Here is a 25,710-nt window from a genome sequence, read left to right as displayed (position 1 = left end):
TTTTGAGGTTGTTGACAGTTCTGTTAATATATAAATGATTAAACATTTTCTGGAACTAGTTATGGAATATTAGGCGTATATTAAATGTATTAGGCATATATTTAATTTTATTCATGGGGCCATGGTTAGCGAACAAGTCCCGATTTCAATCTTGCAGCCCACTGAGATGAAGGAAGACCACTCATAATGTCCACTCATTTACTGACGTTGACAATCACTTTTCTATGAATCCTTAGACTAGAAGCTCTACAGTGCAGAAAGAGGCCGTTTAACCCATTCCGTCTGCACCAACTCTCTGAAAGAGGGTCCTCGGCTCCAGGTACTTAGGCCCACTCCCCACCTTATTCCTGTGAACCCACCTAATCTGCACATCTTTGGACACTAAGGGGCACTCTATCATGGCCAATCCACATTGTTGTGTTACGCTGCTACTTGATGTAGGCTCTGCTGAAAGATGCTCCAGACTCGGAGATAAATTTAACGTATTTATTGAACGATTAACAATGCTCTTCTATTAAATGAGTTTGACACTACTAATCTGCCTCTAGTAACTCAGTCTACTCTGCTAACTATATAAGCTTGCTCTTAACCATGTGCTAGGGTGTGATGTTGCTGATAATCAACCCTGTCCTGCTCTTTTGGTTTCTGCCAGTGGAAGAGGCAGAGCCTGTGTGCCTTGTCCTCTTTATATGGGTCGTGTAGTGCCACCTTGTGGTAATGCCATCTCTGGGTGTCCTGATTACCCATTGGTTGTGTCCTGTTGTAATGACCCATTGGTTGCGTCTCTGCATATCATGACATCTCTGGTGCTCCCTCTACTGGTTACTTAGTTGTAGTGTATTTACATTAACCCCTTGTGTATATACAGTGATGCATAATCGCTACATCCCCCCTTTTTCTTGTTACATATTTTCTGTAATTTGTGAAAGAAAATTGTACAAAGCATGTAGATAAATGATGACACGTACAAGTTGTGATGATATTGATGATTATACAAAGCCAATTAATATTTATGAGTCTAATCTTAATTAAAAAATTTATGAGTCCAAACTTTATGAATTTGTTCGGTTGAGTCGCTTTCTTCTTCTGATGTTTAAGTGGTTATGGCGATGTTGTCATTTCTTTGTGAACGTCGTCAGTGTTCTTGTGTTTAAGTAACCAGGAAGTCATCATGAGGTGTTTGAATGGTCGAATCACTTTGTTGTCTGATTTAGACTTTTTTGTCTATGATTGTGATAGCGATTCCGTATGTCATCTTTGTTGTCTGACCTGGACTTTTTTCTGTGATTGCGATATTGATGCTGTATGTCATCTACCTTGAAACCTGGTTTGCTTGTTTGTAGTGGAGCAAATGTGAATTTGCGAGATTCGTTGTCATGCCATGGTATGTTTGTACTCTTGCCATTGTTTGGAGCTGTGCAGTTACATTGTCCTTCCTGTGCAGAGTTGTACCATGTTGTACAAGTTGTTGTTTCATTGTTGTTGTTTTTGTCGTGCTTGTTGTTGCTGTTGTTGTTCTTGTTTCTGTTGTGCTTCTTGTGGTTTTTATTGTTCTTGTTGCGCTCAATGACTGTTCCGTGTGGATAATTTGAGTCATTCTGAAAGTTATTTGTGTCAGTGTCCTTTGCGGTATCTGATGTTTCATTGGCGTTTCTTCTTGAGGATTGTGTGAGTGATCTGATGTTGCATTGTTCTTGGTGACATCAGTCATTTGTGGTTGATGTGATTCCTCGTTTACTCCTTGGTGCTCCCCTTCTGGAGTCATTTCTGGTTCACTTGAATCATCTTTGGTTTCTTGATGCTCCTCTTCTGGAGTCAAAATCTTCAAGATTTAATTTTCTTGTGGATGGGTTAGAGTAGATGAGGTTTTAATTGACGTGGTCTCACTGGGTTCAAGAGTAGTTTCACTTTGTGTTGAAGACATTATATGTCAGCACTTCGAGTTTTCACCAAAGGTCCTTTATTTAACACAAAGTTCGTGGGGGGATTAGAGGGACCACAGTCATTCCAAATGTTCCCGCTTTACAAAGGCAAGGCAAGCAATTTATATGACATAGTAAGCAATATCTAGGACAAAAAGCATTCTTTAGATTAGCAAAAAGACAGAAAAGCGAGCAGGCCGGAGTTAGAGTTTAATAACAGGCCTGGAGTTCCTCGCATAAGAAAAATAATAATTGCCTGCTGTCAGCAAAACAATGTGCAGCTGTATGCTTGTTTACATTGTGTGACCTTCTGACTGTTGCATACAGAACTTCTTGACTAAAAATAAGGCTAAATATCCATCATGCTTTGCCAAGTGCCTATTTCCATGAAATATAGTCAAGCAGCTGGTTAAAATGAATACAGGGTATTAAGGCAACTAATCCGCCAACTAAAGCCCCTTCTAAACTTTGATTGTTCAGTGCTTCTGTACATACGAGCTGAGATCGGTCAGTCTCGCTGTAATCTTGCACATCTTGTATGGGAATTGTGATTTCTTAGTTACTTGTCTCACATACAGTGGGTAGACATTCATAGTCTTCTTGTTCACGTGAGCTTGGTAGACTTTCATAGTCTTTTTGTTGTTCGCGTGAGCTTGGTAGACGTTCATAGTCTGCTGCTGGTTGCTCAGATAAGGTTGATAGACCTTCATGGTCCTATTCATGCATGGACTTCGCTATGGAGTCTTTGTCTGTCAGACTTTTGGAGTCTGTCAACGAGCTCTCTGTGGAGACTTGTATCACTCTCTCTGTGGAGTCTTTCATCACTCTCTGTGTGGAGTAGTGCATTGGTCTCGCTGTGGAGTCGATCTGTGCTCTCTCAACGGAGTCATTCAGTACTCTCTGTGTGGCATTGTTTTCTTGGATATTTGACAGATTGCTGTCATCCAATGTATCGACGATCTGCCATTGCATCATGGTATTGGATTCATTTATCATGAGTAGAGTCGTGTTGAGCTTTTCAACCGTGGCGCTGATGCTTTTATGATCATCATATCCAAATAACTCAGCCTTGTCTGAATAGTATTCTTCGATAAACAAATCATCTTTGGTTTCGGATTTGTCATTGTGCTCTTCACTTCGGGTGGTGCAAACTGCATGTTCCAGGGTGCTGAGGAGGTTATTTTCAACTGCTGGTAGAAGTTCAGGCATTGTTCTGTCTTTCGAGGTGAAAGAATTGTGTTTTGTTGAATTAAAACTCTTTTAAAAAAATTTCGGACATTTCCCCTTTAAGTGGGCGTGGTCCGGGGCCTGTAATGCCATGACGCTTGTGACGTAAAGGGTAGGAATTGATTGTGCATGCACAAATCGCTTTTCCTTTACTATGCGCTTTTTCGTAAACTGCTCATGCGTGGTGCGGTTCTCGGCCGTTTCGTATTCCCGGGCCCCGGGATCAGTGCGCAAAATGGCTGCCATCGGCAATGTGCAGGCGCTGCATCCGGGAGATGGCCTGAACATTCTCCACCTCGTGGGAGGCTTGTTTTTCACTCTCAGCATTTTTGTATTGTGAGTAGTGATTTTGTGAATGCTCATTCACAGTGCACGTTTCAATATCGACTTTTAAGGTCATATGCTTGATTTTCAGCAATTGCTCTCGCAGAGCATCAGAGTGGACACCAAAAACGATTTGGTCTCTGATCATGAAGTCAGTTATGTCACCGAAGTTGCAGGATTGTGCTAGCAGCCTAAGGTTAGTTAGATAACTATTGAAGGATTCATCTTTACCTTGCATCCTTTGCTTGAAGATGTAGCGTTCGAATATTTTGTCCGTGTCCACCTCACAGTGGCTGTCGAATTTGTCCAGGATGGTCTGGTATTTCGTTCTGTCCTGCCCTTCTGAGTATTGAAACGAGTTGAAGATCTCTATCGCATGGTCACCCGCGGTGGTGAGTAGAAGAGCTATCTTCTGACCATCAGTCACGCCATTCAGGTCGGATGCTTCCACACAAAGTTGGAATTTTTGTTTGAACGAACGCCAGTTAGCACTAAGATTACCAGTGGTCCTGAGGATTAGGAGCCTGAATCTTGTCCATCGAGCTGGATTCGGTAGCTGGTTGCCTCTAACCTTACTGAGTTGAACTAGAGAGATTGACCAGTCACTTCTCTACCATGTTGTGTTATGTTACCCCATAAGCTGCTACTTGATGTCGGCTCTGCTGAATGATGCTCCACACTCGGAGATAAGTTGAACGTATTTATTGAACAATTAAATGAGTTCAACACTCTGCTAATCTGCCTCTAGTAACTCAGTCTACTCTGCTAACTATACAAGCTTGCTCTCGACCATTTGCTAGGGTGTGATGTTGCTGATAATCAGCCCTTTCCTGCTCTCTTGGTTTCTGCCAGTGGAAGAGGCAGAGCCTGTGTGCCTTGTCCATTTTATATGAGTCGTGTAGTGCCCCCTTGTGGTAATGCCACCTTTGGGTGTCCTGATTACCCATTGGTTGTGTCCTGTTCTAATGACCCATTGTTTGCTTGACTGCATATCATGACACCTCTGGTGCTCCCTCTAGTGGTTACTTAGTTATAGTGTATTTACATTAACCCCTTGTATATATACACGGATGCAATTCACTACACACATAACCTGCACATCTTTTGACTGTGGGAGGAAACCGGAGCACCCAGAGGAAATCCATGCAGGCACGGGGAGAAAGTACAAACTCCACACAGACAGTGACCCAAGGCCAAAATCGAACCCGGGTCCCTGGTTGTGAGGCAGCAGTGCTAACAACTGCGCCACCGTGCCACCCACCTATTGCGAGAAGCACTTTACTGCAAGAAAATGAAGTGCTATGTTTATCCTAACAACAGTGACTGCACCTCTAAATAATCTGTTGGGCCTAATTGAGCATGATATTAATGCAAGTTGCTACTTTCTCCCCCCGGCCAGCAGTGAAGGGAGTTTAGGACATCGTCATATAAAAACACAATGTACGCTGATGACACTCAGCTCTACAAAACAACACTTCTTTTGTTGCCGCCACTGCATTTGATTTGCCACACTGCTTCTTAACTGAGTATAACTTTGCTCCAATTAAATATTGCAAAGGCAAAGCCATTGCCTTTGGTTCCCATTAAAAACACTGCTACCCAGTCACTGAATCCATCCCTTTCCCTGGCTGGGAAGGTTGAAATAGACAGTTTGTAACCTTGGCATCCTATTTGACCCCGGGATGGGCTTCGGGACATATACCACCCACTTCCCCTTCTGTAACATCACCTGTCTCCACCTCTGCCTCAGTTCATCTGCTGCTGAAACCCTCCTCATTCAGTCACACCTTTATTACCTCGATACTCACCAATTCCCACACATTCTGGGCAACACGGTGGCACAGTGGCTAGCACTGCTACCTCACAGTGCCAGGGACCCGGGTTCATTTTTGGCCTTGGGTGACTCTCTGTGTGGAGGTTGCACTTTCCTCCCGTGTCTGCATGGGTTTCCTCCGGGTGCTCCGGTTTCCTCCCACAGTCCAAAGGAGTGCAGGTTGGGTGGATTGGCCGTGATAAATTGCCCCTTCGTGTCCAAAAGGTTAGGTTGGATTGCAGGGATAGGGTGGGGACATGGGCCTAGGTAGGGTGATCTTTCAGAGGGTTGGTGGAGAATTGATGGGCCGAATGGCCTCCTTCTGCACTGTCGTAATTCTATAACCTCACACCGTCCACCAATTGAAGCTCATCCAAAATCTCTGCTCTCCATATCCAAAACCACACCAAGTCGGGTTCACTCACCTTCCCATTGCCTGCTGACCCACCCTGACTCTCCGTGCAGCATTGCCCCATTTAAAAATGCTAATCAGTGTTTCCAAATGCTTCCATGGCCTCTTTCCCATTTACCTCTTCTTGCCCCATTGGCCTCCAAAATGATTACTTTCTTCCAATTCTCGCCTCTTGTGCATCTCTAATTTTATTTGCTCCACACTTTGTGGGACTGTGCCCTCAGCTGTCTGTGCCCTAGGCTTGGAATTCTCACCTCTTTGCCTTTCATCTCCATTTTAAAAATATTCGGCTGGCTTCTCCGATTCCCCTGGCCGTGTGTCTCTCGGCGGCACACAGTTCGCTGGCAACGGGATTCTCTGCTCCCGCTGGGATTTCCCATTGAAGCCACCCCACGCCGCCAGGAAGCCCACTGGTGGTGGTGGGTTGCCGTTGGCAACAGGGAATACCAAAAGCCGGAGAGGGCCAGCCATTAATTAAAACCTACTTCTATGAAAAGACTCTTGCTCTTCTACAGGGGCTGGTTTAGCACAGTGGGCTAAATCGCTGACTTGTAATGCAGATCAAGGCCAGCAGCGTGGGTTCAATTCCTGTACCTGCCTCCCCGAACAGGCTCTGGAATGTGACCAGGGGCATTTGACAGTAACTTCATTGAAGCCTACTTGTGACAATAAGCGGTTATTATTATTTATTTGGTTCCGTGTCAAACATTGTTTGATAATCGCTTCTGCAGTATCCAGGTGAACCCACAGCCCTGCTCTCGTGCTCCAATCTCCAAACCCATGCCAAAACAAAACCACCATCTTGTGCACAGGCTGAACGATTGCTTGCGCTTAACACCAGCCACTGTGAAAGCCCCAATGCCCCCAAGCAAACAGTGATGCTGCAAACAAAGCCTCTTTCCTCACACAGAGAAAAGCAAATCACGAGCAACCCTGCATCAAATCTGTGCACATCTATCAGCCGGCTCCACACACACACACACATACCGTAAGCTGCCAAGCAAGCTTTTAAAATCTGCGACTCTTCAACAAGCAGATATGTTGTCCAAATATTTGCCTCAATATTATGATCCATTGTTGCAATACTGATTCTAATCTTGTGTCAGCATTTTAAAGTCTTGACTAGGGCCAGAGTTTACATGGAACATTACCAACGTACAGAGTATTTAATAAGCAAATCCTTCAAGCAAAAGACAATTGTGACTAAATTGCGTTGATTAAGTTGTCAAAGCAAACACTCATTTACACTCCCTCTCTCCCACTGCAGCTTTTAAGATAATGCAGTCATTATTTTATGAATTATGCAGTAGATACACAGAGATCATAGGTAATGGGTTTACTTGGAAAATGCATTGATCGCTGGTCGCACAACACAGATAATTATGAAAATACTTTTTCTGTCTTCAATTTCATATAATTGCCACTTAATAATGCAAAGCCGTCTTTTTTCATGCAAAGTACGCTGATGACTCTTTAATGCTTACGTTCTATCTCTTGTACTCTGTAAGTGCCGTTAATTGAAATGGTGTTTTTAATATCTCCAGTTGATTCAGCTTGAATCATTCAGACTCAAAACATTAACTCTGTTTCTCTTCACTGATGCTGCCAGACTTACTGGATTTTTCCAGCATTTTCTCATTTTATTTCAGCAGCCACAGTATTTTGCTTTTAATTTAATGGTTAAAGGAACATTCCCTCATCTCCAATTTGGCAACTGCTTAGACAGCTTCAGGGTCTTACCAAATAAGCAGCCGAATTCTCCGTCGGTGGGCTCCTCCAGTCCACCGGCAGCACACCCCCCAGGTTTCCCGACGGCGTGGGGTGGCCACAATGGGAAACCCCATTGCCCAGCTGTGGGAATGGAGAATCCCGCTGCCGGCAGGGGCGCTCCATGCAGGAAAACACAACTTGTAGACCGGAGAACCCATCCCGCCCAAGAATCGTGCTGGACAGGATGAGGTAAGCAGCAGCCTCTCTAAATCCCTCCTCCAGTCACATTTCTGAAGCGCTTAAACATTGAGACCGTCATCAGAGGTTTCTCGTGTGAGACTAAACTCAATAGTGTTACGATCCCGAACTAATATTACTGCTGTACTTAGTTCAATTGGCTAGTCAGCTGGTTCATGATGCAGAGTGAGGCCAACAGCGCAGGTTCAATTCCTGTACCAGCTGAGGTTATTCATCACAGCTATAACATTACAAATATATATAGATTTGTAAGGATAACACAAGCTACAATAATCTACCTTCTCCTCTAATATTCACAGGAGGTACACAGCCCATGTAAACCAACAGCTGAAATATGGTCACCCTCAAACAGAGCGGCAGACTCCATCTAAACAACTTCTGCTGATTTCTCATCAGTTCCCCCTCAAAGTTTGCCTCACTGTGAGCTAACTGATCTCGCTGGAACTCTGACTTCCACACAAGGGTTTCCAATCTCCGCTCTTGAATTTTGTGCCTTGGAATCTTCTCCCAAAGGACGCTTACTTTTGGATGCCTTCATCAAGGATCCAACTCTGGGGTTTCCACCTCTCCTTTTGATATTCCTCTGCTCTGGATTGTCACAGGCACTCAAGCTCCCATGCAATCTTGCACATCACTGTTTCACAGACTGTATTAACCTTTGGGTCGCATTGGATCTCTGGCTTCTTGCAAGCCGATATCTCCAAGTCTACACTTTACAGCCCTGTATTTAACATGGAATCTGTTTAGGGGCTGTTTAGCACAGGGCTAAATCGCTGGCTTTGAAAGCAGACCAAGGCAGGCCAGCAGCATGGTTCAATTCCCGTAACAGCCTCCCCGAACAGGCGCCGGAATGTGGCGAATAGGGGCTTTTCACAGTAACTTCATTGAAGTCTACTTGCGACAATAAGCGATTTTCATTTCATTTCATTTCATCTCTCTCTCTCTGACCCTCACTCTTGATTTCACTGAACAGGATATCCCCACCCCTCCCCCCCGAGATTCCTGTTCTTTGCTTCTTTGACCAGAAGCGTTTCTTGGAATTTGCTTCCGCCCATCTGTCTGGTTTCTGGGACTTTCTTCTATAGTTTCTGGAACCTGCTTTCTGTCCCTGCGTATCGTCCTTTCCCCAGTGGATTCTGTGAAAGCTCCTTGCTTCTGGGGTACCTTGTTGGAAGCTAACTCAAACTGGGCAACCCACAGCAGGCACCTTAAAGCCCTTTACAAGATGCTCCAAATCCGGTGACAGGAAAGGTAGTCTTCGCATCCTCTCCCAAGCCAACTTGCCCAGTATTGAGGGACTAATGACTCAGAACCTGCTCTGCTAGGCAGGACATGTCACTTGTATGTCTGAGCCGGACTCCTGAAGCAACTGCTCGACTCAGAGCCCAGCTGCAGGTACAGGAGGACAGTTGAATCACTTTAGGGATGTCCTCAAAGTATCCCTGAAGACGTCAAACGTACTCAACAATTCATGGGTGACCCTGGCTTGTGACCAACCAAAATGGAGAAGGTTCAATTTGGAAGACAGCTAATGAAGGCATGTATTCCATATGCCATTTAACCACCTTATTTACCTGTCCTGCTGCCTTCAGAGATCTATGGATGTGAATTCCAAGATTCCTCAGCTCCTCTGGACTTACGAGCGTCCTACCATTCATTGTGCATTTCCTTGCATTGTTAGTCCTCCAAAAAAATCCATCACTTCACACTTTTCAGGTCATCTCTCCTCACTGCAGTAATTGACTCCTCCTTTAACCCCCCCCCCCCACCCCCACCATGAAGATTCTATATCCCGGACTATTGAGCTACCAGTCCTGTCCCTCCTTCAGCCAAGTCCCTGTGATAGCAATAAACTCTCAAATATTAATCAATGCTCTCAGTTCACTTGCCTTATCCGTAAGATTCCTTGCATTAAAATAAATGCCATTCAGCCTTGCCATGTTCCCTTGTGTCTTAAAATGTTTATCTTTGCTCTGCCTTCCAGAATGACTCGGTTTTTCTCAGTGAGGGGGAAGGGAGGGTCACCATACACTTTCTGGGATGAAAATATTCCGCTTGCACAGGCGAAGTTCAGGCCTGCAACTGACCTTTGTATCAATCAAAGCCTGAAATGGCCAATTATTGTCCACTTAAGAGGCGTTTCCCACCTAGCCTTAATTTTCAGGCTGGGGGGAGCAGTTCAGGGATGGGGGTTGTCTCAATTAGCAGCCCTGCTTTAACATCGCGCACCCTTCGAAAGGTCTGACTCCAACGGGGGCTCCCTAGCCCCCACCCATCACCAGCTTACCAACACGTCTGCTCCCTCCGCCCACTCCTCTGGGCCTCACTTCCCCCTTCCCACCCTGAGCTCCCACACTTACCTGGTCCTGGACTCCCTGGATTTTGGCTCTGTCCACTGCAGCCTTGGAGGCCAAACTTCCTCACAAGCGAGGGGTGGAAGGTTTGTCTCAAGCCAGTTAATGGTCGTTGGAATGTGAAGTCGCTGCGGGGTGGGCAGTACCAGCGGAGATGTGTTCTCTGCCAACTTTTCAGATGGCGGGAAGGATGACCCTGCCATTCTAAAAATCTTGGCCAATGAGAATGTATCTCTCCCAACCTGCGCCTGAATCTTCTTTGGTTTGTGGGAATGTAATGTAGTGAAAGTGAGGAGCTGGTTATGACTGATGTTTCAGTCTGTTCCCTGACCGCCATGTGGAGATGACAGGAGGAAGCTTTGTGCATCCATCAATCGCACACAACACAAATCAAACAGCCAGCGATTCCTCCCCCCATCATTTTGAGTTGTTTGCTGCAGTTTAAATATTTTGACTCTTCTCATGAATAATTGATCCGCAGATTGTGAAAACAGAACCCAGGCACTGACTGATCACCTGCCGTTAGTCTTCCATTCAGGATCAGAGATATGCAACTCGTAATCTTTCAAAGCAAAATCAAACCGTTCCAACTTTCCCCCGACCAGGACAGCCGTTCTCAGATCAAAACTGGCACAAGTCAGAAGCTTTGTCTCATCGCTATGGTTACTGGTTTAATCACAAACCCTGGGGAACAGCCTGTTCCTCTTCCGATGCCTGCCCAAGTTACCACAGCCGGTGGAGGGGAGCTGTTTGATTGATTGTCTTGTGGAACTGGGAGGAAAGTTTCTGTTCCCTGAAATCTCCATTATGCTTGTCTTCATCGTCAGGGAGGACAGCTTCATGGAGGGGGACAGTCGTAATCCTACTGTTGCGCTGTGAGGCCTGTTGAAATCAGCCAGGTACCATGCGGAGAGCTTTCAGTGTTCTCAATTTTAACCTGTTCAGATGATAAAAAGCAGCTTCCAAGAGCAGGCGCCGCATGTGTATAAAAGCAAAATACTGCAGATGCTGGAAATCTGAAATAAAAACAGAAAATGTTGACAGCATCTGTGGAGAGAGAAACAGAGTTAACATTTTGAGTCCATAGCAGGGTTGTACGGACTTGAACCGTTAACTCTGTTACTGTCAAGGGCGGCATGTGGCGCAGTGGTTAGCACTGGGACTGCGGCGCTGAGGACCCGGGTTTGAATCCCGGCCCTGGGTCACAGTCCGTGTGGAGTTTGCACATTCTCCCCATGTCTGCGTGGGTTTCACCTCCACAACCCAAAGATGTGCAGGTTAGGTGGATTGGCCACGCTAAATTGCCCCTTAATTGGAAAAAAAAATAATTGGATACTCTAAAAAAAATGTTTTAATACTCTGTCACTGTCTCGCACAAGTGAGATGGCCAAGTGGTTAAGACGTTGGACTCAATTCAACTCTGCTCCCAGCGACTGTGAACTCTGTTTCGATCTCCACAGATGCTGCCAGACCTGTTGAGTTTATCCAGCGTTTTATGTTTACATTGCACACACATATGAAGTTTTGATGACGGCTTTGGGCCCTGACTGCGCTTTTAACTGATGGCCAGGGTGGGAAAATGTTTTTAAACCAGGTTAGCATGGCGGGAAGAAGAGCCAAGGCCTGAAAAGTCCCCAATAGTTATGTTTATTATACTTCTCTTAGATTTCCCCATCCATGGGCTCACTCCCTCACCCTCAAATTCAAATCCTCCCCACCCCACCCTCCCCCCGAAATAGCCCAGAGGTGATCCCATCAACTATCCTATCTTTCCAGGTAGCTACAGAACTGCATGATTTTCCATCGTACCCCACTGGTATTCCAATCATTCCCAACAGAGAGGGTTAGTGGAATTTAAAATAGGTTAATAAAGCCTCTGCCTCATTTCTACAGTAGTGGATTATCCATCTGGTGAAGACGTGGCTGGAGTTAACATTGTGAGCCTTGGTGTTCAGCGGTGGTTACTGATGTGCCTGAGCACCCTCTCCATCTTTCTTCCAGGTTTAACCCTCTCCCCCCCCCCCCCCCCCACCCCCACCCCCCCCCCCCCCCTACCTCCCTCCCCACCCCCTTCCCACCCCCCACCCCCCTTTAGAGTTCTGTACCACTGGGCTGGGGATTGGAAAAATCGACTATCTAGAAATTCCTTAATCTCACGGGGATTTATCGGAGGCTGAGAGAATAAATTGTTTTGCCTTGTGACATGGCCTGGCTGGCTGAGTTGGAGTGTGTCCCATTTACTCTGAGTCTGGGTGGCTCGGTGACGAAGTGGTTAGCACTGCTGCCTTACGGCGCCGAGGGCCCGTGTTCGATCTTGGCCCCGGGTCACTGTCCGTATGGAGTTTGCACCTTCTCCCCGTGTCTGCATGGGTCTCACCCCCACAACCCAAAGATGGATTGGCCACACTAAATTGCCCCTTTAATGGAATTTCTTTTCAAAATTTACTCTGAGCCATGCACTGCTGAAGTCAGCCAGTGTTACCTCCGTGTGAATCCACTCCCCTTTTTGACTCCCACGCTCGGCCTACAGTAACTTGCAGTACGGAGCAGACTTAAAGGAACACATGCTCAGCCCTGTGGAGATTTAAACAATCATCAATGGAATCAGCGTGTTGTTTAAATACATAATGGAGATACAAATTATTCACAGGTCTCCACAGACTTGCTACTCTGATAAAATGTTAATTAATCAATGAAAATGCAGCAGCCTTTTGAAGCAGAAAGTGTTCTGAGATTGATTGAAATGGGTAATTGAGGTGATTGGTGGTTTTGTCAAAGGATGATATTGTGATATACATTTAATTTTATTTCAGCCTGCGAGCCTGGATTCTTCAAATCGAGCTCTGGAGACCAGCTCTGTGCTAAATGCCCTCTTCACAGCCACTCTGAGATGATGGCTGCTCTCTTCTGCCAGTGCGATACCAAATATTACCGATCTGCTTCTGACCTTCTCTCTGCACCCTGTACCAGTGAGTAAAATAACCAGGGCTGGCTAACAATTGCGATCCAGTCTCTGCCTCTTTCATTCAATCAATGATGCGAAATTGCTGATGTTCAGCTGATATTGTTTCGTTAATTTGGGCCTTTTGATATATTCTACATCGCACTGACAAACTCTCCATGGCCAAACACTTCAAAAATGTGTAAATCCCAAACAGATTGCACAGATTTATTGCCCTGCTGCTTCTCTCTCCTTTCCACCAGTCTCATTTATAAATACTCGCAGCAACAAAAGGCTGACCAAGGAAATGCCGTATTCGACCCTCCACTCTTCTCTCCCCCCCTTTCGGCCCTTCACCTCCCCAATTCGACTCTCCCCTTCCCCCATTCGACCCTGGACTCCCCTCCCTACCGACCCTCACCTCCCCCATTCTACCCTCCCCACCTCCACATTCGACCATTGACTCCCCTCCCCTTTAGCCCTGCCCTCCTCCATTTGGCCCTCAAATCTCTCCCCAATTCAACTCAGCCCTCCCCCATTCGATTCTCGACTCACCTCCCAAAATTCAAACCACAAGTCAACCCTCCTCTCCCTCATTCAACCCTCCACTCCCCCATTCGACCTTCCCCTTCCCCCATTCAACCCTCCCCTCCATCAATTTGACCCCCTCCCCTCCATCAATTCGACCCCCTCCCCTCCATCAATTCGACCCATCCCCCATTCGAAGCAAACCTCCCCATGCCACTCTCCCTATCCAACCCTCCCCTCCTCCTTTCGACCCTCTGTTCCCCCTCCTGTTCAACCCACCCCTCTCCCCATTCTACCCTCCCCCATTCAGCCTTCGCCTCCCTCATTCTACCCTCCCCTATCCCCATTCTACCCTCCCCCCATTCAACCCTCCTCACCCCCCATTCTATTCCCGTCTCTTCTCTCCATCCATTCCACCCTCGACTCCCTAACTTTAAGTTTGCTAAACTCTTTCCCCACCTGCTCTGGGGAAAATTTTAAATTGTGTTGTTATTATGTCCGTGACGCATCTTCTGAACTAATGTCCGTCCAGGTGCTTTCAAGGTCACCTAAGTTCTGCCTGAATAAGCAACATCTTTGGAAGATTCAGAAACACTTTACCCACAGTGAATGAACATTTCCTTTTCATTTCTAGTTTAGTGCAGGGATACTTGTCATATTTTAGCCAAGGTCCCACTACCAGCTGTGACAATTCTGCTTTACTTTATGATTTGGATTTGGATTTTGTTCCTGTTTCAACAGTTCTTTTTTTGGGATCCCTTTCCATTTCCACACAAAAGTTGGGAACAGTAATGATGACAGACACCAGCTGAGTCTAACTTCAGGAATTCAACATTCAACTTTATGCCAGCAGGGGTAACACTCCAACATTGATACTTCAGCCCCAATAATGAGGCAGTGGGCAGGAGCAAAACCCGGAAGCGGCATCACTGCAGAGATCATGTCAATTAACTGGCATTGTTTCATTATCATTCTTTGATTCTGGTTCATGCCCGGCAGCCAGTCAGATTGAGCAAGTGGCTGGCAGCCGCACAGTAACGTCCGTTGCCAAAGGCCACAGCTAAGGATCATTGGCGACCAGGAAACTTTGAGCACTTTCTGTGGGGTTTTGGACCAGCCGTTGGGAGGGGAGAGGTTGGGGGGGGGGGGAGGCACTGGAAGTGGTTGCACCTTTGGTTCTGGGGTTGTCAGCCGATGGTGGCTGCTCGAGGAGCCCAGAGGGAGGGTGATCTTCTGCTCCTGTATCCAGCAGCTCTTGGCTCAAACACTGCCCACAGTTGACGGATTTAAATGGCTGTCAAAATGTGAGGAACAGCACCTGAAATATGAAACCAGCGACCTCGCCGCCGCTCCAGAGCAGCCACCCGGACGTGCCCAAATCCACCACCACGCAACTGGAAGTTGGTGTCAGGTTTTACATTGTAGCCAATTGAAGCTCCCATGTCCTGCCCATCATCAGGAGGTTTAAGCTGCCCACTACCACTTTAATAAAGTAACAGTAAGCCGTCAGTGCTGATGTTTTTTCATTTTTCTTTCATGGGATGTAGGTGTCACTCTCTGGGTCAGCATTTGTTGCCCATCCCTAATTACCCTTGAACTGAGTGATTTGCTCGTCCATTTCAGAGGGGCCGTTTAAGGATCAACCGCATTGCTGTGTATTTGGAGTCACATGTAGGCCAGGCCGGGTAAGGATGGCAGATTTCCTTACCTAAAATGGAGTAGTGAACCAAGTGGGTTTTTATGATAATCAACAATGGTTTCAAAAGATCAGAAACTCTTTGGCATGATTGTATGGCCTCGTCGTGCCTGACTCTCGCGGGATTTGTGACTATCGGGACACCTTGCGAGATCTAACAAGATCCATGAGATGTCGCGACCTGGACCTCGCCCTCACTGGGCAGGATCCAGATTTGCATATTTAAGTGAACAGTTAGCTTCACTTAAATATGTCTGTGCCAGAATATCCCAAGGCCCAGGATTGAATGTCCACCCCTGGGAGACATCGCTTAGCAGTGGTTTCCACAAACAGGGGCCAGGCGTAATGGCACTTGGGGTGGTTTCCCAGGCGATTGAAGGTCTCCGTGTGGTTGGGCTCTGGGCAGAGTGGTACCCTGGCATTATGATGCCAGCCTGGCATCTTCACACTGCCACCTAGACACCCCCGGCAGTGCCACCTGGACACCCTAACACTGCCACCCTGCCAGGGTGCCAGGCTGGCAGTGCCAAGGTACCTGGGTGCCAGGTTGACCGTGCCGGGGATCGGGCCTGGGGGGTTGCCCTACCCTTATGAGATGGTGTGAGGGGGGCTCGAGTACCCATAATTGGAAAATTGGGGTGTTGGGGGGTCCGGAGACCACTGTGACGGGTCAAGAGTTCAGGGTGGCATTTAAAAATAGCGCCCAATCTCTTCCTGCACTGACGAGCTAAGTCATGAAGGTAAGTGCAGCCTCGACAGGGAGTTCCCCATAGAGGCTCCCCTCCCAAAAAACAAAGTCCCGTTTGATAGTGAGGTCGTTCTCGGTGCTGCAAGCTCCTAGAAACCGCCCACTATTCGCGCCCAAAACAGGGCCCTATTTTCCCCCGGTAAATCGCACCCTTTATCTTTCATATCGCCATGCAGCCTGCTACAGGCTCAAGTGCAGCTGTGAACATTAATTCCTAGCACGTAACATAATATACAGAACAACTTTATTTCCCAAATCCGTTCTGTTATGCTGCATTGAATGTTAACTTTTTTAGTGGATCTAATAAATAAAAAATAATAAATAATAAAACTAGGTGATTAAAAAGAGTAGAGAATATAACACGAATGGTGTTCAATATTCAGCTCACACAAAAAGCAACGCCAGTAGGAGTTTGCTCTAAGCTGTTTCTGTGTAAGATTCAATAACTAATTTGAGTGAATTGTTCACAGCAAAATATCAAAGTAACATTTAGTTCATCGAGCCCACTGCTGCCACCCATCATGTCTGATTTTTTTTCTCGTAAACTTTTGCATAAATGCTTGCTCCAAGCCCAGTGCAGTTGGAATATTCCATCAGAATATCTGTCAAACTTCGAAACTCCATTATTCTGTCCCACCCAGTTGTAATTTCTTTTCAATTACAATACAATTTTCTCAGGAGCATTTTCACACAACCACACCTGATTTTTTTAAAGTTCTTTCACGGGATGTGGGTCTCATTGGCTGGGCCAGCGTTTGATGCCCATTCCTAATTGCCTTTAAACTGAGTGGTTCGCTTGGCTATTTCAGAGAGCTTTTAAGAATCAACCACATTGTTGTGGGTCTGGAGTCACATATAGGCCAGACCAGGTAAGGACAACAGATTTCCTTCCCTAAAGGACATGAGTGAACCAGATAAGTTTTTACGACACTTGACAATGGTTTCATAGTGATCATCAGCCTCCTAATTCTAGATTTTTAAAATATATTGAATTCTGAATTCACCTTCTGTTGTGTTGGGATTCAAACCTGGGTCCCTGGAGCATTACCCTGGGACTCTGGGTTAGCAGTCCAGTAACAATACCACTGCGCCATCGCCTCCCCCAGTAATTCTTTGTCACATTTTGTACAGCTGACGGGTTGGCTAGGCGACTTCAGAAGGTGCATAATTGTCAACCAGGTGGGATATGGGACTGAATTCAAGTGTTAGTTCCAAAGAGACAGCAGTGGAGAATTCAATGCACTTCAGCCCAGTCATTTTCAAGCAGTCATGTATTGTCCAGGAAGATCAGGGCACCTGAGACAAAGTATGACAATTTATATTGCTTATAACCACATAAATAAATGTAATGTGTTAATATATATATATATATATATATTATATGTATAAACTAGGGCAGCACGGTGGTGCAGTGGTTAGCACTGCTGCCGAGGACCCGGGTTCTATCCCGGCCCCGGATCACTGTCCGTGTGGAGTTTGCACATTCTCCCAGTGTCTGCGTGGGTCTCACCCGCACATCCCAAAGATGTGCAGGATAGGTGGATTGGCCATGCTAAGTTGGCCCTTAATTGGAAAAAAAATAATTGGGTATTCTAAGTTTACAAAAAACATATAGATATATATATATATATAAAGTGCGCAAACATTTGTTCCAGCATTAAAGTTCAGTATAAGACTGTGAAAAACAGCCAATGGTAAATTGTTCTCTCTCTTCCATCCGGCGCAGCCACCATGGGCCAATGGGGCGAATGGCCTTCTTCTGCACCATAACAATCTTGCCAATTTTCTCCGGGATTGAAATTAGCGTAGACAAACTGATTCATTATTGCCCATCCTGCAATGCCAGGAATGATCAATTTCACCACATCCCAATGTTCGGCCGGATTCTCTCATTTCTTGCGTGTTTTTTTTAACAGCACTTTCACACTTAAAGGAAATCAGATGATGCACAGTTTTCAAAGCATTCTCATCATGAAGAGGGTTTCCTAAGCTTCAGAAGTGAGTCAGGCCTGGGTTAGTTGAAGAATAATGAGAAATCAGTCAACTCAGACTGACAGGATTTTTCCTCTTATTAACATAAGTCAATTTAAGTTGCTTTAGTTGAGTGTCGGACTAGCATCTACTTACCATAAACTCGCTGGCATTTCTCCAACAATTTCATGCACATTACGGATCAATTTGAAATGAATCTGTCCATTCTATTCTCATCCACGCTTCGCATACACAACTAATCAAATTGCAATATAATAACCGTTTATTATATGATCAGTCACAGACTGTATCTTCATTCCGGTGGAAGCAATACAGCGGTGGCATGTCAGAACGAGGAGAGGGGAGTGAGACACTCTGGCGCTCGTGAGATGTCTGACAGGAGTAGTTAACACTCCACAATCCTGCCCTGCAGACTGAAAGATCTGCATTTGATTACCCCCAACCCATTTAGCTCCAAATGGGGCGGCACGGTGGCACAGTGGTTAGCACTGCTACCTCACAGCGCCAGGGGTGCATTTGATTCCGACCTTGGTTGACTGTGTGATGTTTGCACATTCTCCCTGTGTCTGCGGTTTCCACCCACAGTCCAAAGATGTGCAGGTTAGGTGGATTGGCCATGATCAATTGCCCCCTAGTGTCCAAAGATGTGCAGATTAGGTGGATTGGCCATGATCAATTGCCCCCTAGTGTCCAAAGATGTGCAGGTTAGGCGAGGTTACATGATGACGGGGATAGGGTGGTAGAGTGGGCCTAGGTAGGGTGCTCTTTCAGAGGGTCAGTGCAGACCTCTGCACTGTCGGGTTTCAATTATTTTAATGCCAGCTGGACTGTTGGAGAAAGTTCCAGCGGTGTTTCAAGGCTTGTTGCAGACAGAACGGTTGGGTCACTAGGTGTGGATCAATATAGTGCAGCCTAACTGAGGCCTGTCTGTGAGCAGGTGGCTGATCTGTTCAATTTGCTGGGACATTAAATAAATAGAGGGAACATTTAAAATGGAGCACACAGTATGTTTTAAAAAGTAAATCTTCTACTCAGCCTTTCAAAGGCGAAATAGAACCACAAATAACTTAAAACAATGCAATTTTTGACTTTCCCACATTTCTGTAGATCTGGATGAAGTGTGAAATGCCGACAAGGCCCCTTGTTCGGACTTTTGCGTGGGAGACGGTAAAGCACAATCCCAGGCACGCGATCCAACTGTTAGAAACACACTTTCCGAATCAAGAACGCAGTGCACCTGACAGGAACGCAATCTTGTCTGTCCGTAAAATATTCCGACTGTCAGAAATCCAATCGGACTGTCAGGAATGCAATCCGGCTGTCAGGAACACAATCGGACTGTCAGAAATGCAATCGGAGTGTCAGGAATGTATTTAGACTGCCAAGAAAACAGTAATCTCACATCTCAATCGTGATTCAGTTACTTAAATCATTTTACGAGTATGTCTCCAGAACTGTGAACAGAAAGGTGCCCAAAATAATTCCAGCACTAAGATGTTCATACACATTAAGCGGTTCAAAACACCATTACATAACAATGCCATTTATTCTATGATATTGAAATGTTTCATGCTTTAAGGTGCCTAATAAATTTATTATCATGAATTGTGATAGAGAGTCAGAGAGTCGTATAGCCCAGAAAACGCCCTTCAACCCATCGAGTCTGCACCGACCATAACAACCCCTAAACCCACGCTAATCCCACTTTCCAGCACAAGTCCCATATTCTTGAATGTGATGGTGTTTCAAGTGCTAACCCAAGTGCTTTTTAAAGGTTGTAATGTTTGCAGCCTCCACTACCTTCCCAGGCAGTGAATTCTGGATTCTCACCACCCTCTGAGTGAAAAAGCTTTTTCTCAAATCCCCTCGGAATCTCCTGCCCCTCACCCTAAAACTGTGTCCCTTTCTGATTGACCCCTCAATCAAGGGGAACAGCTCCTTCCTAATTACCCTGTCCAAACCCCTCGTAGTCTTGTACACCTCGGGCGGAATTCTCCGCCAGTGTGATTCTCCGTTTTGTCGGCGCCCGGGGGTTTCCCGACGGCGTGGGGCTGCCCCACAATAGGAAACCCCATTGACCGGCCGGCGTAACGGAGAATCCCGCCGGCGGATCGGGGCAGAAATGTGGCGCGGCGGGGCTGAGAATCCAGCCCCCAATCATATACCCCCTCAGCCTTTCTCCGCTCTGTGTCTGATATGACCGCGGACTTCTGGGAAGTCCCTCACCAATAAATTCTGGTGGAGAGGAAACCCGAGACACTACACGTGTAGTGTCTCCCACCCGCCCTCCTCCTCTAACCTAATAATAAGACCCTTTGGTGTGAGGTAAGTACCATATTTTATTATTATTATTATTTAAATTTTTTTTAAAATTTAGTTGTTAGCCAGATCTTGGTAGAAAGTTAGAGGGATGGCAGGGAAGGGAGTGCAATGTTCCTCCTGCAGGATGTTTGAGGTGAGGGATGCCGTTAGTGTCCCTGCTGATTTTACCTGCAGGAAGTGCTGCCATCTCCAGCTCCTCCAAGACCGAGTTAGGGAACTGGAGCTGGAGTTGGAAGAACTTCGGATCATTCGGGAGGCAGAGGGGGTCATAGATAGCAGCTTTAGAGAATTAGTTACACCAAAGATTGGAGATAGATGGGTAACTGTAAGAGGGACTGGGAAGAAGCAGTCAGTGCAGGGATCCCCTGCGGTCGTTCCCCTGAGAAACAAGTATACCGCTTTGGATTCTTGTGGGGGGGACGGGGTAAGCCATGGGGTACTGGCCTCTGGCACGGAGTCTGTCCCTGTTGCTCAGAAGGGAAGGGGGGAGAGGAGCAGAGCATTAGTAATTGGGGACTCGATAGTCAGGGGCACAGATAGGAGATTTTGTGGGAGCATGAGAGACTCACGTTTGGTATGTTGCCTCCCAGGTGCAAGGGTACGTGATGTCTCGGATCGTGTTTTCCGGGTCCTTAAGGGGGAGGGAGAGCAGCCCCAAGTCGTGGTCCACATAGGCACTAACGACATGGGTAGGAAAGGGGACAGGGATGTCAGGCAGGCTTCCAGGGAGCGAGGATGGAAGCTCAGAACTAGAACCATCAGAGTTGTTATCTCTGGGTTGTTGCCCGTGCCACGTGATAGTGAGATGAGGAATAGGGAGAGAGAGCAATTAAACACGTGGCTACAAGGATGGTGCAGGCGGGAGGGATTCAGATTTCTGGATAACTTCCCCTCTTTCTGAGGAAGGTGGGACCTCTACAGACAGGATGGTCTACATCTGAACCTGAGGGGCACAAATATCCTGGGGGGGGAGATTTGTTAGTGCTCTTTGGGGGGGTTTAAACTAATGCAGCAGGGGCATGGGAACCTGGATTGTAGTTTTAGGGTAAGGGAGAATGAGAGTATAGAGGTGAGGAGCACAGATTTGATGTCGCAGGAGGGGGCCAGTGTTCAGGTAGGTGGTTTGAAGTGTGTCTATTTCAATGCCAGGAGTATACAAAATAAGGTAGGGGAACTGGCAGCATGGGTTGGTACCTGGGACTTCGATGTTGTGGCCATTTCGGAGACATGGATAGAGCAGGGACAGGAATGGATGTTGCAGGTTCCGGGTTTAGGTGTTTTAGGAAGCTCAGAGTAGGAGGCAAAAGAGGGGGAGGTGTGGCGCTGCTAGTCAAGAGCAGTATTACAGTGGCGGAGAGGATGCTAGATGGGGACTCATCTTCCGAGGTAGTATGGGCTGAGGTTAGAAACAGGAAAGGAGAGGTCACCCTGTTGGGAGTTTTCTATAGGCCTCCAAATAGTTCTAGGGATGTAGAGGAAAGGATGGCGAGGATGATCCTGGATAAGAGCGAAAGTAACAGGGTAGTTATTATGGGAGACTAACTTTCCAAATATTGACTGGAAAAGATATAGTTCGAGTACATTAGATGGGTCGTTTTTTGTACAGTGTGTGCAGGAGGGTTTCCTGACACAATATGTTGACAGGCCAACAAGAGGCGAGGCCACGTTGGATTTGGTTTTGGGTAATGAACCAGGCCAGGTGTTGGATTTGGAGGTAGGAGAGCACTTTGGGGACAGTGACCACAATTCGGTGACGTTTACGTTAATGATGGAAAGGGATAAGTATACACCGCAGGACAAGAGTTATAGCTGGGAGAAGGGCAATTATGATGCCATTAGATGTGACTTGGGGGGGATAAGGTGGAGAAGTAGGCTGCAAGTGTTGGGCACACTGGATAAGTGGAGCTTGTTCAAGGATCAGCTACTGCGTGTTCTTGATAAGTATGTACCGGTCAGGCAGGGAGGAAGGCATAGAGCGAGGGAACCGTGGTTTACCAAAGAAGTGGAATCTCTTGTTAAGAGGAAGAAGGAGGCCTATGTGAAGATGAGGTGTGAAGTTTCAGTTGGGGCGATGGATAGCTACAAGGTAGCAAGGAAGGATTTAAAAAGAGAGCTAAGACGAGCAAGGAGGGGACATGAGAAGTATTTGGCAGGAAGGATCAAGGAAAACCCAAAAGCTTTCTATAGGTATGTCAGGAATAAGCGAATGACTAGGGAAAGAGTAGGACCAGTCAAGGACAGGGATGGGAAGTTGTGTATGGAGTCTGAAGAGATAGGAGAGGTACTAAATGAATATTTTTCGTCAGTATTCACTCAGGAAAAAGATAATGTTGTGGAGGAGAATGCTGAGACCCAGGCTATTAGAATAGATGGCATTGAGGTACGTAGGGAAGAGGTGCTGGCAATTCTGGAAAGGCTGAAAATAGATAAGTCCCCGGGGCCTGATGGGATTTATCCTAGGATTCTATGGGAGGCCAGGGAAGAGATTGCTGGACCTTTGGCTTTGATTTTTATGTCATCATTGGCAACAGGAATAGTGCCAGAGGACTGGAGGATAGCAAATGTGGTCCCTTTGTTCAAAAAGGGGAGCAGAGACAACCCCGGCAACTATAGACCGGTGAGCCTCACGTCTGTAGTGGGTAAAGTCTTGGAGGGGATTATAAGAGACAAGATTTATAATCATCTAGATAGGAATGATATGATCAGGGATAGTCAGCATGGCTTTGTGAAGGGTAGGTCATGCCTCACAAACCTTATCGAGTTCTTTGAGAAGGTGACTGAACAGGTAGACGAGGGTAGAGCAGTTGATGTGGTGTATATGGATTTCAGCAAAGCGTTTGATAAGGTTCCCCACAGTAGGCTATTGCAGAAAATACGGAGGCTGGGGATTGAGGGAGATTTAGAGATGTGGATCAGAAATTGGCTAGCTGAAAGAAGACAGAGGGTGGTGGTTGATGGGAAATGTTCAGAATGGAGTTCAGTTACAAGTGGCGTACCACAAGGATCTGTTCTGGGGCCGTTGCTGTTTGTCATTTTTATCAATGACCTAGAGGAAGGCGCAGAAGGGTGGGTGAGTAAATTTGCAGACGATACTAAAGTCGGTGGTGTTGTCGACAGTGTGGAAGAATGTAGCAGGTTACAGAGGGATATAGATAAGCTGCAGAGCTGGGCTGAGAGGTGGCAAATGGAGTTTAATGTAGAGAAGTGTGAGGTGATTCACTTTGGAAGGAATAACAGGAATGCGGAATATTTGGCCAATGGTAAAGTTCTTGGAAATGTGGATGAGCAGAGGGATCTAGGTGTCCATGTACATAGATCCCTGAAAGTTGCCACCCAGGTTGATAGGATTGTGAAGAAGGCCTATGGAGTGTTGGCCTTTATTGGTAGAGGGATTGAGTTCCGGAGTCAGGGGGTCATGTTGCAGCTGTACAAAACTCTGGTACGGCCGCATTTGGAGTATTGCGTACAGTTCTGGTCACCGCATTATAGGAAGGACGTGGAGGCTTTGGAGCGGGTGCAGAGGAGATTTACCAGGATGTTGCCTGGTATGGAGGGAAAATCTTATGAGGAAAGGCTGATGGACTTGAGGTTGTTTTCGTTGGAGAGAAGGTTAAGAGGAGACTTAATAGAGGCATACAAAATGATCAGGGGGTTAGATAGGGTGGACAGTGAGAGCCTTCTCCCGCGGATGGAAATGGCTGGCACGAGGGGACATAGCTTTAAACTGAGGGGTAATAGATATAGGACAGAGGTCAGAGGTAGGTTCTTTACACAAAGAGTAGTGAGGCCGTGGAATGCCCTACCTGCAACAGTAGTGAACGCGCCAACATTGAGGGCATTTAAAAGTTTATTGGATAAACATATGGATGATAATGGCATAGTGTAGGTTAGATGGCTTTTGTTTCGGTGCAACATCATGGGCCGAAGGGCCTGTACTGCGCTGTAATGTTCTATATGTCTGCCACAAGTCATGACCGACCCATGGTGGAACCCATGATACAAAGGGACAAAGGTGAAACAGGATCTCAAAGGGATCATCTTGGGAATGCTCTAATGCCATGTGCTGGTACATAGAAGAGAGTGCAGGTAAATGTATGGCTGTAGAGGTGGCACAGGATGGCAGGTTTTAAGTTCTTGGGACATTGAGATCACGTCTGGGAGCCGGGAGTAATGTTCTCATGGAGATGTTAACAAGTGGTGGCATGGTATCACAGTGGGTAGCTCTGTTGCTTCACAGCACCAGGTGCCCGGGTTCGATTTCTAGCTGGGGTCACTGTCTGTGTGGAGTCTGCACGTTCTCCCCGTGTCTGCATGGGTTTCCTCTGGGTGCTCCGGGTTCCTCCCACAAGTCCCGAAAGACATGCTTGTTAGGTGAATTGGACATTCTGCATTCTCCCTCTGTGTACCTGAACAGACGCCCTAGTGTGGCGACTAGAGACATTTCACAGTAACTTCATTGCAATGCTAACGTAAGCTTACTTGTGACACTAACAAAGATTATTATTAAATACAGAACAAGAGAATTTAATCTAATTTGACAAGAATAAGGGCAATCAGAAAATTATAGGTCAGAGCAGGAAAGAGATCAGAGGATGGAGAAATGTGAACATCAGTCAAATTAAAAATACCCTAAAAATTGCAGGAGCCAAAATGAAGAAAGTAGGAGAACTGTTGAAGGAGGTATTTAATTGTGTGGACATTGATATCCAGAATAGAATTAATGCATAACAAGTTGTCACATGGGATTATGATGAGGTTGCATTAACAGAGGCATGGCTCTAACAAGGTCAGGAATAACATTCTTAATATTCTTGGCCATTAAGTATTAAGGAATGCTGGAGAAGAAAAAAACAGTTTTGATTGAAAATCATGTTATAATTCTTAAGATAAATTATTGTTACATGTTTCCAGGATTTGGCTCCTATTTGGCTTTAGCTGACAAACAGAGGGGGAGTTGTTACTGTACCGTAAGGATCTAGTACATGTAGTTCGTCCATTGTTAGAATCCATAGAATCCCCACAGTGCAGATAAAATGAAATGAAAAAAATGAAATGAAAATCGCTGTTGTCACAAGTGGGCTTCAAATGACGTTACTGTGAAAAGCCCCTAGTCGCCACATTCCGGCGCCTGTTCGGGGAGGCTGGTACGGGAATTGAACCGTGCTGCAGGCCTGCCTTGGTCTGCTTTAAAAGTCAGCTCTTTAGCCCTGTGCTAAACCAGCCCATTCAACCCTAACATTTAACAGAGCAAGAACATTTCAGAGAGATATTGCAGTAAGAGGCTGGTGTGGAGTATAGAACATAGAACGTTACAGCGCAGTACAGGCCCTTCGGCCCTCGATGTTGCGCCGACCTGTGAAACCACTCTAAAGCCCATCTACACTATTCCCTTATCGTCCATATGTCTATCCAATGACCATTTGAATGCTCTTAGTGTTGGCGAGTCCACTTCTGTTGCAGGCA

The 25,710-nt window shown here is 46.2% G+C and overlaps 1 protein-coding gene across 2 annotated transcripts in view; it reads left to right on the top strand.

The window, feature by feature from the left end:
• The window catches only part of LOC140392850 (ephrin type-A receptor 8-like), a 504,074-nt gene that overhangs the window by 222,882 nt on the left and 255,482 nt on the right, over window positions 1-25,710 (top strand). For both annotated transcript variants that reach the window (XM_072478582.1, XM_072478581.1), the window contains exon 2: window positions 12,834-12,989. In XM_072478582.1, the coding sequence (XP_072334683.1) occupies window positions 12,834-12,989 (156 nt within the window). The remainder of the gene's footprint in view (window positions 1-12,833; window positions 12,990-25,710) is intronic.

The sequence above is a fragment of the Scyliorhinus torazame genome, chromosome 16 (assembly GCF_047496885.1).
Source record: "Scyliorhinus torazame isolate Kashiwa2021f chromosome 16, sScyTor2.1, whole genome shotgun sequence".
NCBI lineage: Eukaryota > Metazoa > Chordata > Chondrichthyes > Carcharhiniformes > Scyliorhinidae > Scyliorhinus > Scyliorhinus torazame.
The sequence above is the reverse complement of the archived record's forward strand: the minus strand, read 5'-3'. Positions and strand labels throughout refer to the sequence as shown.